The sequence below is a fragment of the Dunckerocampus dactyliophorus genome, chromosome 10 (assembly GCF_027744805.1).
Source record: "Dunckerocampus dactyliophorus isolate RoL2022-P2 chromosome 10, RoL_Ddac_1.1, whole genome shotgun sequence".
Lineage (NCBI taxonomy): Eukaryota > Metazoa > Chordata > Actinopteri > Syngnathiformes > Syngnathidae > Dunckerocampus > Dunckerocampus dactyliophorus.
In genome coordinates this window covers 13,472,724-13,485,489 of record NC_072828.1, presented here as the reverse complement: position 1 = coordinate 13,485,489, position 12,766 = coordinate 13,472,724, and the positions used below count along the sequence as shown (strand labels likewise).

Here is a 12,766-nt window from a genome sequence, read left to right as displayed (position 1 = left end):
CGTTTTCTGCTCAGCCATTCATTCTGTTCCCTGAAGGATCTAAAAATACATTTTGCCGTAAAGAGGAGTTAGACTACATTTCCCACTTTTCAAACTTAGGTGATGCATATATTCCACACGGGAGGCTGTGGAATCCCATCTCTGCCAAGAGGAGAACGCAAATTACTGTACACATCTGGATCATTTAATAAAAAAATATAATATATTAATATATATATATAATATAAAAAATAAATAAATATATATATATATATATATATATATATATACCATTGTCAAGTATGTACAGTATTATTAGCTTGTACTGTAAACTGGGGCCCTGCCCTTTCTGCAAATACTTCTGTGAACTTCCTGAGATGAGTTAAAAATTCTAGTTACAGACGCCTGTACTGAACTTTAAATTGTGACTTTTTGATATACTACATAAACCTCTGTCCCAGTCGTTCACAAATTACGTCACGCCTTTTATCTATTGTTGTAAAGATGTAACGTGAACAATGAATTCAAATGTCATTCTCTTCTGATGATAGGTTTCCCTTAATTATCCCGTGGAAACACTGACGTCACTTCCAGCCAGCTGTCATTTCCGTGTGCAGTAACAGGCAATACACAGCGCGACTATGGATTAATTAAAACCCCGAGACACGGCTTTTAAGCACACAGGAGATCATTTCAGCTTCACTTGTGGATTCGTCGAGAGTGACAGAGTTTACTCTAAAACTGTGTTGTTGTTTTTTTAACAGGATAGCCGTCTTTCTAGCTTGAACACCCGGCAGCCGGCTAGGCGTTAGCAGGCACGCTAGGACAAATTAGCATTATCTCCTCTCCATTGTTGACTTGTTGCCAACGACATCATTCTCATCGGGAGAGAACCATTAATGCGTTTTATTTTTCTCTTAACTGGAAGAGGTGCGCCGTTAACACACGGTAACTGTAATACACCTCCTTGAGTTTATAGTTTTTTAAAATTCCCCCTTTTCCGTTTATCTGTCGACGAAATGGACGAAGAGCTGGACTTAAGTCATATTATTCAGTAAATAACATTTACACGTCAGCTGGTTGGAACCACAGCTTCTTCCTCTTCTTGCTGATCGAGTGTTTGGCCGACTAACCACCGGCCTTGAATTCGGGAAGAAGACGTTTTAAATTTACAGCAAAACTTGAATTTGGAAACTCTTCTCAACAGGTAGGTGTACTTTTTTTTTTTTTTTTTTTTTTTTTACGTTAAATGCAAATTAATTCTTGATTTGTCCCCGGCAGGCACACAGAGCAGCTGTTACTGAAACAAATGACACAAATAAATATAAAATATGTACATAAAATTAGTGTAGAAGCAAGATTTTTTTTAACAGAACAAAAAAAAATGTTTACAAACTGTTATGTATGTTGGATATCTCTTTTCGCTAAGCACTTCATTTAATGAGTTGATTGTGTGTGTGTGTGTGTGTTGTCAGTTTAAAAGCAGTCAAAATCAGTTTATAGCTGAATTAAACTGAATGCAATTGGTTAATGTTACTTAAAGCTGCTCTATGTCACTGGCTCAACATTTTTCAACCAAAAAATATAAGACCACCCCCACTGGCGTTATATGTTACCAATAGCGGTTTAAAAGGACAGACTGAACAAAAAAAATTCCATATTGTTCCACAATTATGCATTAAAATTGGTGACAATTTTTGTACATGTCGGTAATGCGGCCACACACACTATACAGTCACGCTGGTAGCTAAACTTTTATCAAAACACTATCAGTAGCTGATAACAAACATAACTAGGGTAGGGCGTAGTTTAAAAACTCAAAGCAGGAAGAGGTCACTACCGAAAGGCCGCCACTGCTTCTGTGTTTTTGTTTTTGGGTTTGGAAAAGTTAACGCAAGGTGTAGCATTCATTTCTCCGTTGCTATGGGAAATCAATGCGCCCAGGAAGGAAGTTCCGGGAATGCTTAAAACGACCAAAGTACGGCAAAATACTGTAAGTACTACATGTTATCGTGAATGCGCCTGTTGCTACATTGTTACAGCATGGATATAAAACCATAAAACGTTGTTTGAGGTTTTTGGAGGTGTCTCATTGCGTGCATTAATGAGCTGCCTCTTTTTTTTTAGCTGTTTTTATATCTTTAGAATGCACAGAAAAGAGAAAGGTGTGTGTTCATGTCTCACATAAGGATTGTGGATGATGGGCAGAATTGCAAAAAAAGTGCAGTTCTCCTTTAAGGTGGCGAAATGGAGTGCATTACTTGGTTGCAACCAGCAACCGTGCTGTTTAGACTCAACTAGTTTGCTATGTAAACAGAAACAACATGGCGTCAGGTATGGCACAATGCCTCCAGCCATTACTATTCTGCTTAATATGACATAAATATTGAAATATGAGTCCTCTCTTAAACAATCTAATTGATTGATCATTAATTTTCTCCACAGTCGATCAAAGGTAAGTAGTCAAATGTTTGTACAAATGTATTCATCATGTGCTGCACTGTGCGTGAAGTGCTACAATGATCATGTCTTCTTGCCACACAGTGAAGGATGAATGGCCTCTCCATAAGTGAGCTATGTGGCCTGTTCTGCTGCCCGCCTTGTCCCAGCCGTATTGCAGCCAAGCTAGCCTTCCTGCCACCAGAGCCCACGTACACCTTCATCCCAGACCCAGACCCAGGCGACAATGCACCAGGGGCGACGATGGCATCGAGCCTGCGGACGAGAAGTGGCGTGGCCGTCGCTGGTAGTGTCGTGTCAGAGGGAAGATGGAAACTTCATCTGACAGAGCGTGCTGAGTTTCAGTACTCGCAGAGGGAGCTCGACAACATTGAGGTGGTGCTTGCTCAATCCAGCCGAGGGAACAAAGTCGGCTGCATGTACATCCGCTGTGCTCCTAGTTCCAGGTGTGTTGGATGAAGTATTTCTAACACTTCGCTCTTGTTCGGTTCGGTTTGCTCCGCCAGTATGGTTGGTTTCATCAAGCGTGACCGTGAACTCTGTTGTGCTCCAAACAAACGAGTGCAAGTGAACTCTGGTACGGTTCAGTTCATTTGAGTTCAAATGTGAACGTCACACAGACAAAAGACAAAAAGCATACGCAAAGGACAAATATGTAAGAGAAAATGGGTTGGAAGTGCTGTCGCTCTGCTCTGCCTGTCAATAATATTTTAGAAGCGTTTCATGAATCGTAAGCTTATAAATATAGCAGAATCTAAAAATAACCTAGGTATTCAACACATCAGACGGCATTTTTGTTTGGAATATTTGAGTTACTTCACCTAATTTATCAGAAAAGCTGCCAATCAAGTATTTCCTTTGTTCTTTAGTGCACAGCTTTTGATTCCAAGACAAAAATAAGTGAACACCACCAAAGTGTGCACAAAGTGTCTTTTTGTCCTTTTTTAAATTTCATTTTTTAAATTTTTGGTTCAGACCAGAAAAGAGAACCTCTACGCAGCCTAAATGTGCTGACCTTTCATATCCTCTTACCGACGTAGCGTCACACTTGCTCACAGGGCTTTTCTACACCTGCTTTTCTTGTCTGTCCACTAAGCTCCACATCTGTTGACTCAGTCTAAGATTGTCTCTTCCTGCCATTACAATTAATACATTACTGCTTTCATTACTTTCTTTGTTTAGCACGCTTCATGGTGCCTCACATTATAAAAAGTGTTACAGAAATGACAACCCACATTGTTCTCAACAAAATTCACTCCACTTACTAATTGTCATGACAGAAAATGATCCGTTCCTTTAACTGTGCAGGCAATTTTTAAGTTCTTTTTGTAACATTCTTAAGTGTAAAAAGAAGTAAAGCAAAACAATCTAACTTCAATAATTTCATGTAACTTTCTTTCTTATCTGCTGCTTCTCTTTACAGCTGTTGTGGTCATTTCTCCTTTTGGAATATTAAAGCCAAAGTAAAAGCAAACAGCGCTAAATAATCCATTGATGCTCTCTGAACCGAGTTTTCGTGGTATGCTCTGTTCTTGTGCGACATGTATGAATAGATGATAACAAATCAGCTACGTATGATTTTTAAAAACTTGACAAATGTGTGGTAATTATTAACGAGATAAAAATATGGTCAAATAAGGTAGACGTTATGAGGAATAGGTCTTACGTGTTCTATCTTAGTTTGTCTTTGAGTTGTGTGGCTGCCAGTTTTGTTTCACCACATTATTTAAAGGAATTTATTTAAAGCTATTTGCCTCAATATGCTAAAAAGAAAAAACTAACGTACTTTGATTTCAGTCTGTAACTCTTGTATATCATATAACATTTCAAACATGCCACCTCTCCATGGGCTAATGTGGCTTCGTAACAAAAGTGTTTGTGTGTGTGTGTGTGTGTGTGTGTGTGTGTCCATCCTCAGGTAGTCTACATTTCTCCACATGAGTCATCTGACATTTGGACACCTCTTAGAAATCTAATCTTCTTTTGATGTGACCTTCTTAGATAAAGTCATGGGAGCCGAATCCAACTAACCTTCTGAATGTTTTCTTTAAAGATTTGGTGATTTGCTTCCACAATGTATGAACCTTTTGTGTGTCCCTCACTGTCAGATTCACAGTGCTGTTTTCCCACGGTAATGCCGTGGACCTGGGCCAGATGAGCAGCTTCTACATCGGCCTCGGCACACGCATCAACTGTAACATCTTCTCCTACGACTACTCGGGCTACGGTGTCAGTAGTGGGAAGCCCTCTGAGAAAGATCTCTATACGGACATCGACGCCGCATGGCACACCCTACGCACACGGTATGTTGGAGCCATGATAGTGGTGATGTAGCGACATGTTGTACATAAAGACATCAGGTTGGCAAAGGGAACAGATGCTTGGAGACTAGAAAAGAGTGAGATAGCGTGGAGGCAGAGAGACCCCTGGGGGGCCAAACACTGTGTTGCGATCAGGACTCTCATTAGTGAAAGTGGAGGTGCATTCATGCACGTATGTTCATGTAGTTCATCATCACATCACGCTCACTTTACAAACATTACATCTTAGAATAAAATGTGTGGCTCAGTCGGAATGGGCGAGCTATTATATTTACAAGTAGACAACTTTTCTTTTTCAGATTTTATTTCTCCAATATCTTAACTTTTTTTTCTTGAAATATGTCTTTCTTAAAAAAAAAAAAAAAAAAAAGCCTTTCTTGAAAAACATCTTAAAAAAAAAACGGTGGTTTTGTTGAAACAGATTCTGGGGAAAAAAAAAACTATAAAAATGTTTTTTTCTCTTGTAGAAAACTTTAAAAGTAAATAAATAAAAACGACTTTCTTGGAGAATACTACAATTTTCAAGTGATAAAATAAAAAATCCTGAAAACATACAACTCTGATAAGATTTTTTTTTTTATTGGAAAAAAATGACGTCTTACAATACAATTTTATTCTCACAAGAATTTTTTAAAATTTAAAAACAATTTTTCTATTGAAAAATATTACTTTAATTAAAAACACTTTTATTCTCTAAGATAGCTACTTTTTCTCTAGGGAAAAAAATGGGCCTTTTCCAAATACTGCTTTCTTTTCTAACTTTGTTATTCCACACGGAGAATCAAAAGCAACATCATGGACAGAAAACCCTTTACTTAAAACTGAATGTCATGGCATCACTGAAAGATCATAGCACTTACAAAGTCAGGCTGTGTATTATGAATTTTCAAGTTTTTCAGCGGAGCTTCTTAAATGGAACAAAATCGCATCACATGATGGTGGTTGACTTCCAAGTTGTTCTAATTTGTAGGACTATACTTGTTCTATCAGTCTTGGCTATTCTAGGAGCAGCCAGAGCTTTTACTATGTCACCATTTCAGTTTTGTTTCCGGTTCTGTGGTTATCATCACACTTTTCTGCTTTGCCATCACTGGTTAAAAAGCACAATGTTTTCCTCCGTGTGTGGTGTCCACCAGGTATGGTGTCAGCCCAGAGAACATCATCCTGTACGGACAGAGCATCGGTACAGTTCCCACTGTGGACTTGGCTTCCCGGTATGAGTGTGCTGCTGTGGTCCTTCATTCGCCATTAACGTCTGGCATGAGGGTGGCTTTTCCCGACACAAAGAAGACCTACTGTTTTGACGCTTTCCCAAAGTAAGTCTACTGTTGGTTGTTCGTTAGATTTCTTCATTAGCCTTAACACAGCTAGTCTTACACTTTGGTGCTGGTGACTGGATGGTACTATGATATATGTACAGTATAGAATACAGTACACATGGCATCTGTAAAGCTAAGTATACTGTGGGGTTTAAAGAGCAAGTGAGAGCATTTTGGCCTGCGATGAAGTCGGAATTAAAAAAAACAAAGGGACAAACACCTTACCTCTAACAGATGTTAGCGACTCTCTGCAGTTGAGTAAACTTAAGTCTCCCTCTTAGCATCGAGAAAGTGTCCAAAATCACAACCCCGGTGCTCATCATCCACGGGACGGAAGACGAAGTGATCGACTTCTCCCACGGCCTGGCTCTGTTCGAGCGCTGCCCCAAGGCTGTGGAACCCCTCTGGGTGGAGGGGGCCGGACACAACGACATTGAACTGTACAGTCAGTACCTGGAACGCCTACGACGCTTTATAGGACAAGAACTCACCTTGCCACACACCTGACGGCATGATTTTTATTTTGTCATGGCTCCAAGAACTCCACCAGCTGCTAGATTCTCTTTTTCCAATGGTGTTAGGGATTTTCATATTACGGTAATACATTGTATAAACAGCATCACAACAAGTTTATTTTATGAAGGCTTTGGTTTGCTTTGCTTGTTCTCTCGGGGGGAAGAAAGAACTTTTTTCACATAAATATGACTTGTTTCTCCTAAGATAATGACTTTTTCTGGAAAGAGTTTGACTTTATTGTCAAACTGATATAAACTATAGACTTTTAAGACAAAATACTTTTTTCCCTCAAGAAAAAGTCCAACTTTATTTCTTCAAAAACATGATTATTTTTTATTATTTTTTAAATATTTATGTTATATATTTCTTGGAGAAAAACATATTTACATTTTTTTTTAGTTTTTTTCTTTTAAAAAATCTTTTTTTTTTTTTTTTTTTTTACATTTTTCCTGAAAATGTCACTTTTTTCCTTAATATTATCTTGGATATGAATTTCTTATTCATATTTTATTCATGCAAGGTTTAATATGCTTTAAGGTTTTGACTTTCTTGGGGAAAAAATCCCCGAAGCACCTTTTGGGGCAAAAACATGACTGTTTATGGAAGATTAAATTAAAAAAAGAAAAATATGACTATTCTCATATTAGGATCTTCTCTGAATAAATACAGTGGTTCTTTTTTTCCCTCAGGAAAAAGCATCAGACTGAAGTCTATTCTGGTCACCTACTTTACCAGTCAGAAGTTCTGACTCACTTTCTCATCCAGTAGCATGAGTAAGTGTATCCAAATTCTGACCGGTACTGTATATGTATTGGAAAAACTGTTAAGATACGTTTAATAATTGTTCTATTCATGTTTCTCAGGTTACAATATCAAGATGTTTTAGCATCATAGCTGTCAGGGAATATTGGCGCCCTCAAGTGTCTGCAACATCAACTGCAGTTATGGAAAAGACTTCAAGTCTTCTACCTCAAAACTGTCTTTTCTTAATCTTTGTCTGACAGCCAGTTTTATTATTATTATTTTTTTATTTGATTTTTTTGTCCTGTCCAGCCATTCGGGCAGAGAGTATTGTTGATCTAAATGCCCTTACATGCTAAACTGATTTGCTCTGCCAGGGAAAAGTGTGAGATACTCTTCCCCTGTTATATAGATTGGAGACTCTAAATTGTTCATATGTATGAATGTGAGTGTGAATGGTTGTTTGTCTATATGTGGCCTGCGATTGGCTGGCGACCAGTCCAGGCTGTACCCCGCCTGTCGCCCGAAGTCAGCTGGGATAGGCTCCAGCATGCCCTCGCGACCCTAAAGAGGAGAAGAAAATGGATAGATTGGTTTATTGTTATGCAAATATGGAGCGTGACAGCCAGTTTTAAAGTCCAGGACAGTTGAGTTATGTTATGAATGTGAATTAAATACATATAATTGAAGTTATTGTTCTTTTCAGAGGTAAAGTTTATTATTATTGTTCTTTTTAACACTCCACATTGTGCACACAATGAATGCTGCAATACTTTTTAAAGCTGCTTTTTGGTGCAGGGAGCTTGTACAGACGTTAAAGCCCTCCACTAAAATCTCAGAATAGTGTGGTTTATTTTCTAGTTTGCACTGATTCTCATCTACATTTTGACATTTTTGTCACTGCATTTGCGTACAAGCTAATAAAAGATCATGTTGGCTGTTGTCAAATGTCCACTTATTTGGGTACTTCTCAAAAAACGTTAGAATAATACTAACGTAAAAACTAAAGTTGATCATTTTTTACTTCCTTCAGCCTATCTGGGGGGTATACAGCAAAATGACTTTAGTGGGTTAGCGAGGTCTGTTGAGTAAAGCCAGGCTTGCACGTACTATGAAGGTAGCTCTCTTTTAAAGCGGCTAAATCACCATGGTAACTCACGCTAGACTCAGGTTATGTCGAGACTTTCAGTTTACAATCTGCTATGAAAGTGTCGCTGTTTCACTGTTACTCATTCAGAGATGGCGTCACCATTTATTGAGAACCCGGTGGACCTGGGAGAAGGAATAATTTGGGCAGCACTAGACGGGAGGGGCTTCTTCGAGATCACACTGATCTGCTAGCATTCCCTGATGACATTCTTTATAAGAGAAACGATTTCAGCCGAGGGAATACGCTACATTTGCTCACATTTTGAGCAGAGTAAAATATGAAATATTAAAGCCCACGTCACACTTGGCACGAAAAAGCACCAAAAAACCCGATTGTAAATATGAATGTTTATCATCTACGAACAAGTGTGAATATGACAAAAATCGCCTATGTCCTGAGCTAGACAAAGTCATTATTATTACCTACGAGTGAATCATCTCAATGCTTTTACTGTAATTGATAAGAACATGAAGCAACATCAACGTTTGTTGTGACTGTGAAAAAGGTTGACACTTTCACCTCACCTTCTTCTCTTCTCCTTTCCACTGGGGTAACTCATTTTCTCCAAACAGCTGCAACAGGTTTTCTTTTCTACAGTTTTCCAGAATCAATCTGCACATGCGCAGTATCATGGAATAGTTCACGCCATGAGAAGGGAGGGAAGTCTATACGATCATGATAGATTACACATTTTGTAATGTGTGAATTAGACAATTGGTTCCCAAATTATTTACAGTCGTACCCCTTCGGGTATGGTAATTTCAGGATGGTAATGTGTATTTTGCGTGGTCGCTTTTTGATAAAGTTTGACATGAGCACTGATAAATAGATAAGTAATCATCCTACGTATCTGTTATTTCAGTCTGATGTTGGCATCCTTCCATATGAATGGGTTGAATTTGAGCTCCATTTTTTTTCTCCACTTACGAGCCAAGCAACACCCGAAAGTCGTGCATGTGAAAGTTTGTGCTCGTGCGTGTCATGTGACACGATCCCAGGAAGTTGCAAAATGTTCAACTTTTCATCGCGGTCGCCCAGACGAGGACCAATCAGTGGGAGTTTCATTGATTGACCAATGAGCGGACAGGATGCTAATCAGGACGCTATGCTTGCGGTGTCAGGTTTCTCGACGTTCGTCGCCTCCCGTTAACAAGCTATTGTGACCAGCTACACAGGTGAGCGACGCATTCACATCCAGAGCGAATTCTACAAGTCTCCCACGGTTTGATTGGCTGTCAAATGTGGAGGGATTTGGGGGTATCAAAGTAGTTCAGAGGAGGAGAAGCGGCTGGTATTGATCGAGTGCTCTTGCTAGTACCGGATCTTGCTAGTATTGAAGATAAACTGACATAAATGTCCGTGTAAATTAATGTAAACTTATTAGATATGTTTACTTTGGCGCCAATGAGTTCCCACGCCGCTTTTTTCTTTATATCTCTATATTCTTTTTTACAAATGTCAAATAGCTCCGGGAAATCTGACACGGCAAGAATAGCATACAGATTAGCATCCTGTTCGCTGATTGGTCAATCAGTGAAACTCTCGCTGATTGGTCCTCGTCTGGGCGACAGCAATAAACAGTGGAAAATTTTTCAACTTTCCGTGATCGCGTCGCATGACACGCACAAGCACAAACTTTCACACGCACGAATTTCACGTGTCGCTTGGCTGGACGGTGACACACGATCATTGCCCTATCGCGCAGATTCCATTGAAAATTAATGGAGTCGAGGCGATGTCGCGCCCATAAGTCTTTATATTCTTTTAATACCAAGAGGAATGTTTAACGATCACGACAAAGCAGTTTCCAAAGTACAAAAATACATACAACCAACGATAAAGCCTCATTTTCAGGGGAATCCTCACTCATAGTGACAGAGTTTTCACTGATGGGCCGTGCGAGGATTGGATCACCCATATAAATGAAAACTTCAAGATTAAACACTTGTAATGCACAAAATAATGATCAAACTTATTTGTCCCTATGATGCACATAGAGCACAGATCAATGAACAACTTTATGTTCTGTCTCCTTTCTGCTCCGTTTCCCTTGCGTCGTGAGGCGTACAGGCACTTGGAATTGTTAAGTCTAGTCTAGCGTTTAATTAATTAGATGCTAATTGTTTTTAATTTTTATTCACGTACCCCCTATTACAATTGGTATACCCCATGACTGTACTTTTTGAAAAAACATTACTATACTGTTGGAAAAAACATGTTTTTCTTGAAAAATATGGACATATTCTTGAAAAAACATGATTTTTATTTCTACAGAGAATTTGTTTTTTAAAAAGCATTTTTTTTTCTTGGAAAATGTATATTTTTTTGAAAAACAGGATTTTTATCTTGGACAAAAATTACTTTTTTTTTGGAAAATATATGTCTTTATTCTTGTAAGATTGCAACTTTTTCTTACAAATTATTATTATTTTTTTTCTTTAGTACTTTGACATCCATCCATCCATTTTCTCCTGTTTATTGCTTGTCCTCATTAGCGTCATGGGTATGGTGGAGCCTAACCCGGCTGACTTCAGGCGAGAGGCGGGGTACACCCCGGACTGGTCGCCAGCCAACTGCAGGGTACAAATTTTAGACATAAGTATTGTTTGTGCTCTTTACATTCAAAATAAGAAACCCTGCACAGCCTGCAATGTATTCCCTGAAGGCTTTCATCTGTTCTTACTTAGCTCTACTTGACTGAATGTGTTGATTGAGGCCCAAATTGTTGTGGATATTGAGTAATTGGAGATTAGGAGATAACAGGAAACTCACTTGTCCCTCAGGGTAAGATGATCGCTCCTCTATGCCCCTCCCTCGCTCATTCTTTTCCCTGCCTGGGGACATACCTTGCAAGATAAAGAGCCACCAATTAGCAGTATTTAGCAAATCGTAATTACACAGAAGTCTTTTTAGAGGCTTCAGCAGGAAATAAACGTGCGTAATGGGGCTCAGATGAGTCGAGTATGGATACATGATAGCGTCGCTAAAAGTTGAAAGGACTAAATGAAAGATTTCGGGGAAAACCTGACTCAAAAGTCAATGTTCAGCTCTTTTTTTAATTTACAAGAATACCAATGACGGCAAAAGGAGAAAGTGTGATGATAATCATAGAACAGGAATACGTATAAAAGGCCACTAGATGGCAGCATGGCTCTGCAAACACCTTCCTGTTCCACTTCCATTACATGTCTGTGTAGTTTCTTCAAGGGATGAGTACTTATACTTTCTCTTAGTTATTTTTTTAATCCAGTGGCTTTCTTTATTACGTTATTACTTGAAACATCGCCTGTTTGTATCGCGTTCTCCCTCCCCCTTTTCATCTTGAGCAGCCTTGAAATTGGAGCAATGAGCCCCCTCCTTCCACCACATTAATAGCCAAGCTTGGTCACATCTGTGCTTCATTGACGGGAATCTTATTTCCAACATCCTGCTGCACATTTCCTGAGCCGCCTCGCAACAAAAAGTATCAGTAACATACGACACAGCTACAAGTCGTCTGTGGTTTGAAACAGTACATGTGATGCCACACGTCACCCAATGAGGCACAATGCTGTGGCTACATGAAGTATTACATCATGTCAGTCACATCATCGTCTCTTCATCCTTTGTCACGATGCATCCTCCGCGCTTCTATCATCTACTCTAATATTTAGTTTCCCCAAAATGCTTTTTCCCCTAAGTCCCGCGCGTAACTTTACTATTCTGTTTCAGCAAAGAAACTTTGGAGTCAACAAAGTAACTTGTGCTTTTTTATCTCCTGTCAAAGTTGCTGTGACGGCAATAAATAAATAATAAGTATTTCATCCCTTTCCCCTTCTCATCCTACATGGAGCAGACCTGAGCTGAATAAGAGAGTCAGAATCAGAGTTAAGGTTGGCTGATACTGCACATTTTGGTATCAGTTTGATACCAAGTAAACACAGGGCCGGTAGTGCCAATGCTGAATGTTTCGACCTGAGAATTTTCAACATCTTTGAGTGAGTTTGCCGTTAATTTGTTGATCGTGATTATAATCACAATAACACAGGACAAAAAAATGTAGGAATAAGCATCCCTATTTAACAATATATTGTAATGTGTTAGAGGAGAGTACCACAAGTGACCCGGCATGCCTTCTTATGAGTATAATATAGCGTTTATTTTGTAGGGCCCTATAAAATCCATTTTATTTTTTCCCAAAATCCGTTTTTCCCATTTAAATTTTTTGGAATTAAGTTTTTTTTTTACCTTTTAACACTTATTTTAACAGAATAGCGTGTGTACTACTACTACTACTACTG

General features: G+C 38.9%; 1 protein-coding gene across 3 annotated transcripts; it reads left to right on the top strand.

Moving 5' to 3' along the window:
• The first annotated feature begins 583 nt into the window (after nt 1-583).
• abhd17ab (abhydrolase domain containing 17A, depalmitoylase b) lies at nt 584-8,269 on the top strand. Of its 3 annotated transcripts, XR_008572781.1 has the most exons (6): nt 584-1,186; nt 2,524-2,885; nt 4,548-4,742; nt 5,897-6,076; nt 6,361-7,368; nt 7,459-8,269. XR_008572781.1 is itself a non-coding variant. In XM_054790854.1 (5 exons), the coding sequence occupies exons 2-5, from the start codon at nt 2,530-2,532 to the stop codon at nt 6,584-6,586; spliced, it is 957 nt and encodes a 318-aa protein (XP_054646829.1). In that variant the 5' UTR covers nt 584-1,186; nt 2,524-2,529; the 3' UTR covers nt 6,587-8,269. The 3 variants fall into 3 exon arrangements, 2 of the variants coding, with proteins under 2 accessions (XP_054646829.1, XP_054646830.1); XM_054790854.1 differs by having other exon boundaries at nt 6,361-8,269; XM_054790855.1 differs by lacking the exon at nt 584-1,186 and adding an exon at nt 1,424-1,972 and having other exon boundaries at nt 6,361-8,269.
• The last annotated feature ends 4,497 nt before the right edge of the window (nt 8,270-12,766 follow it).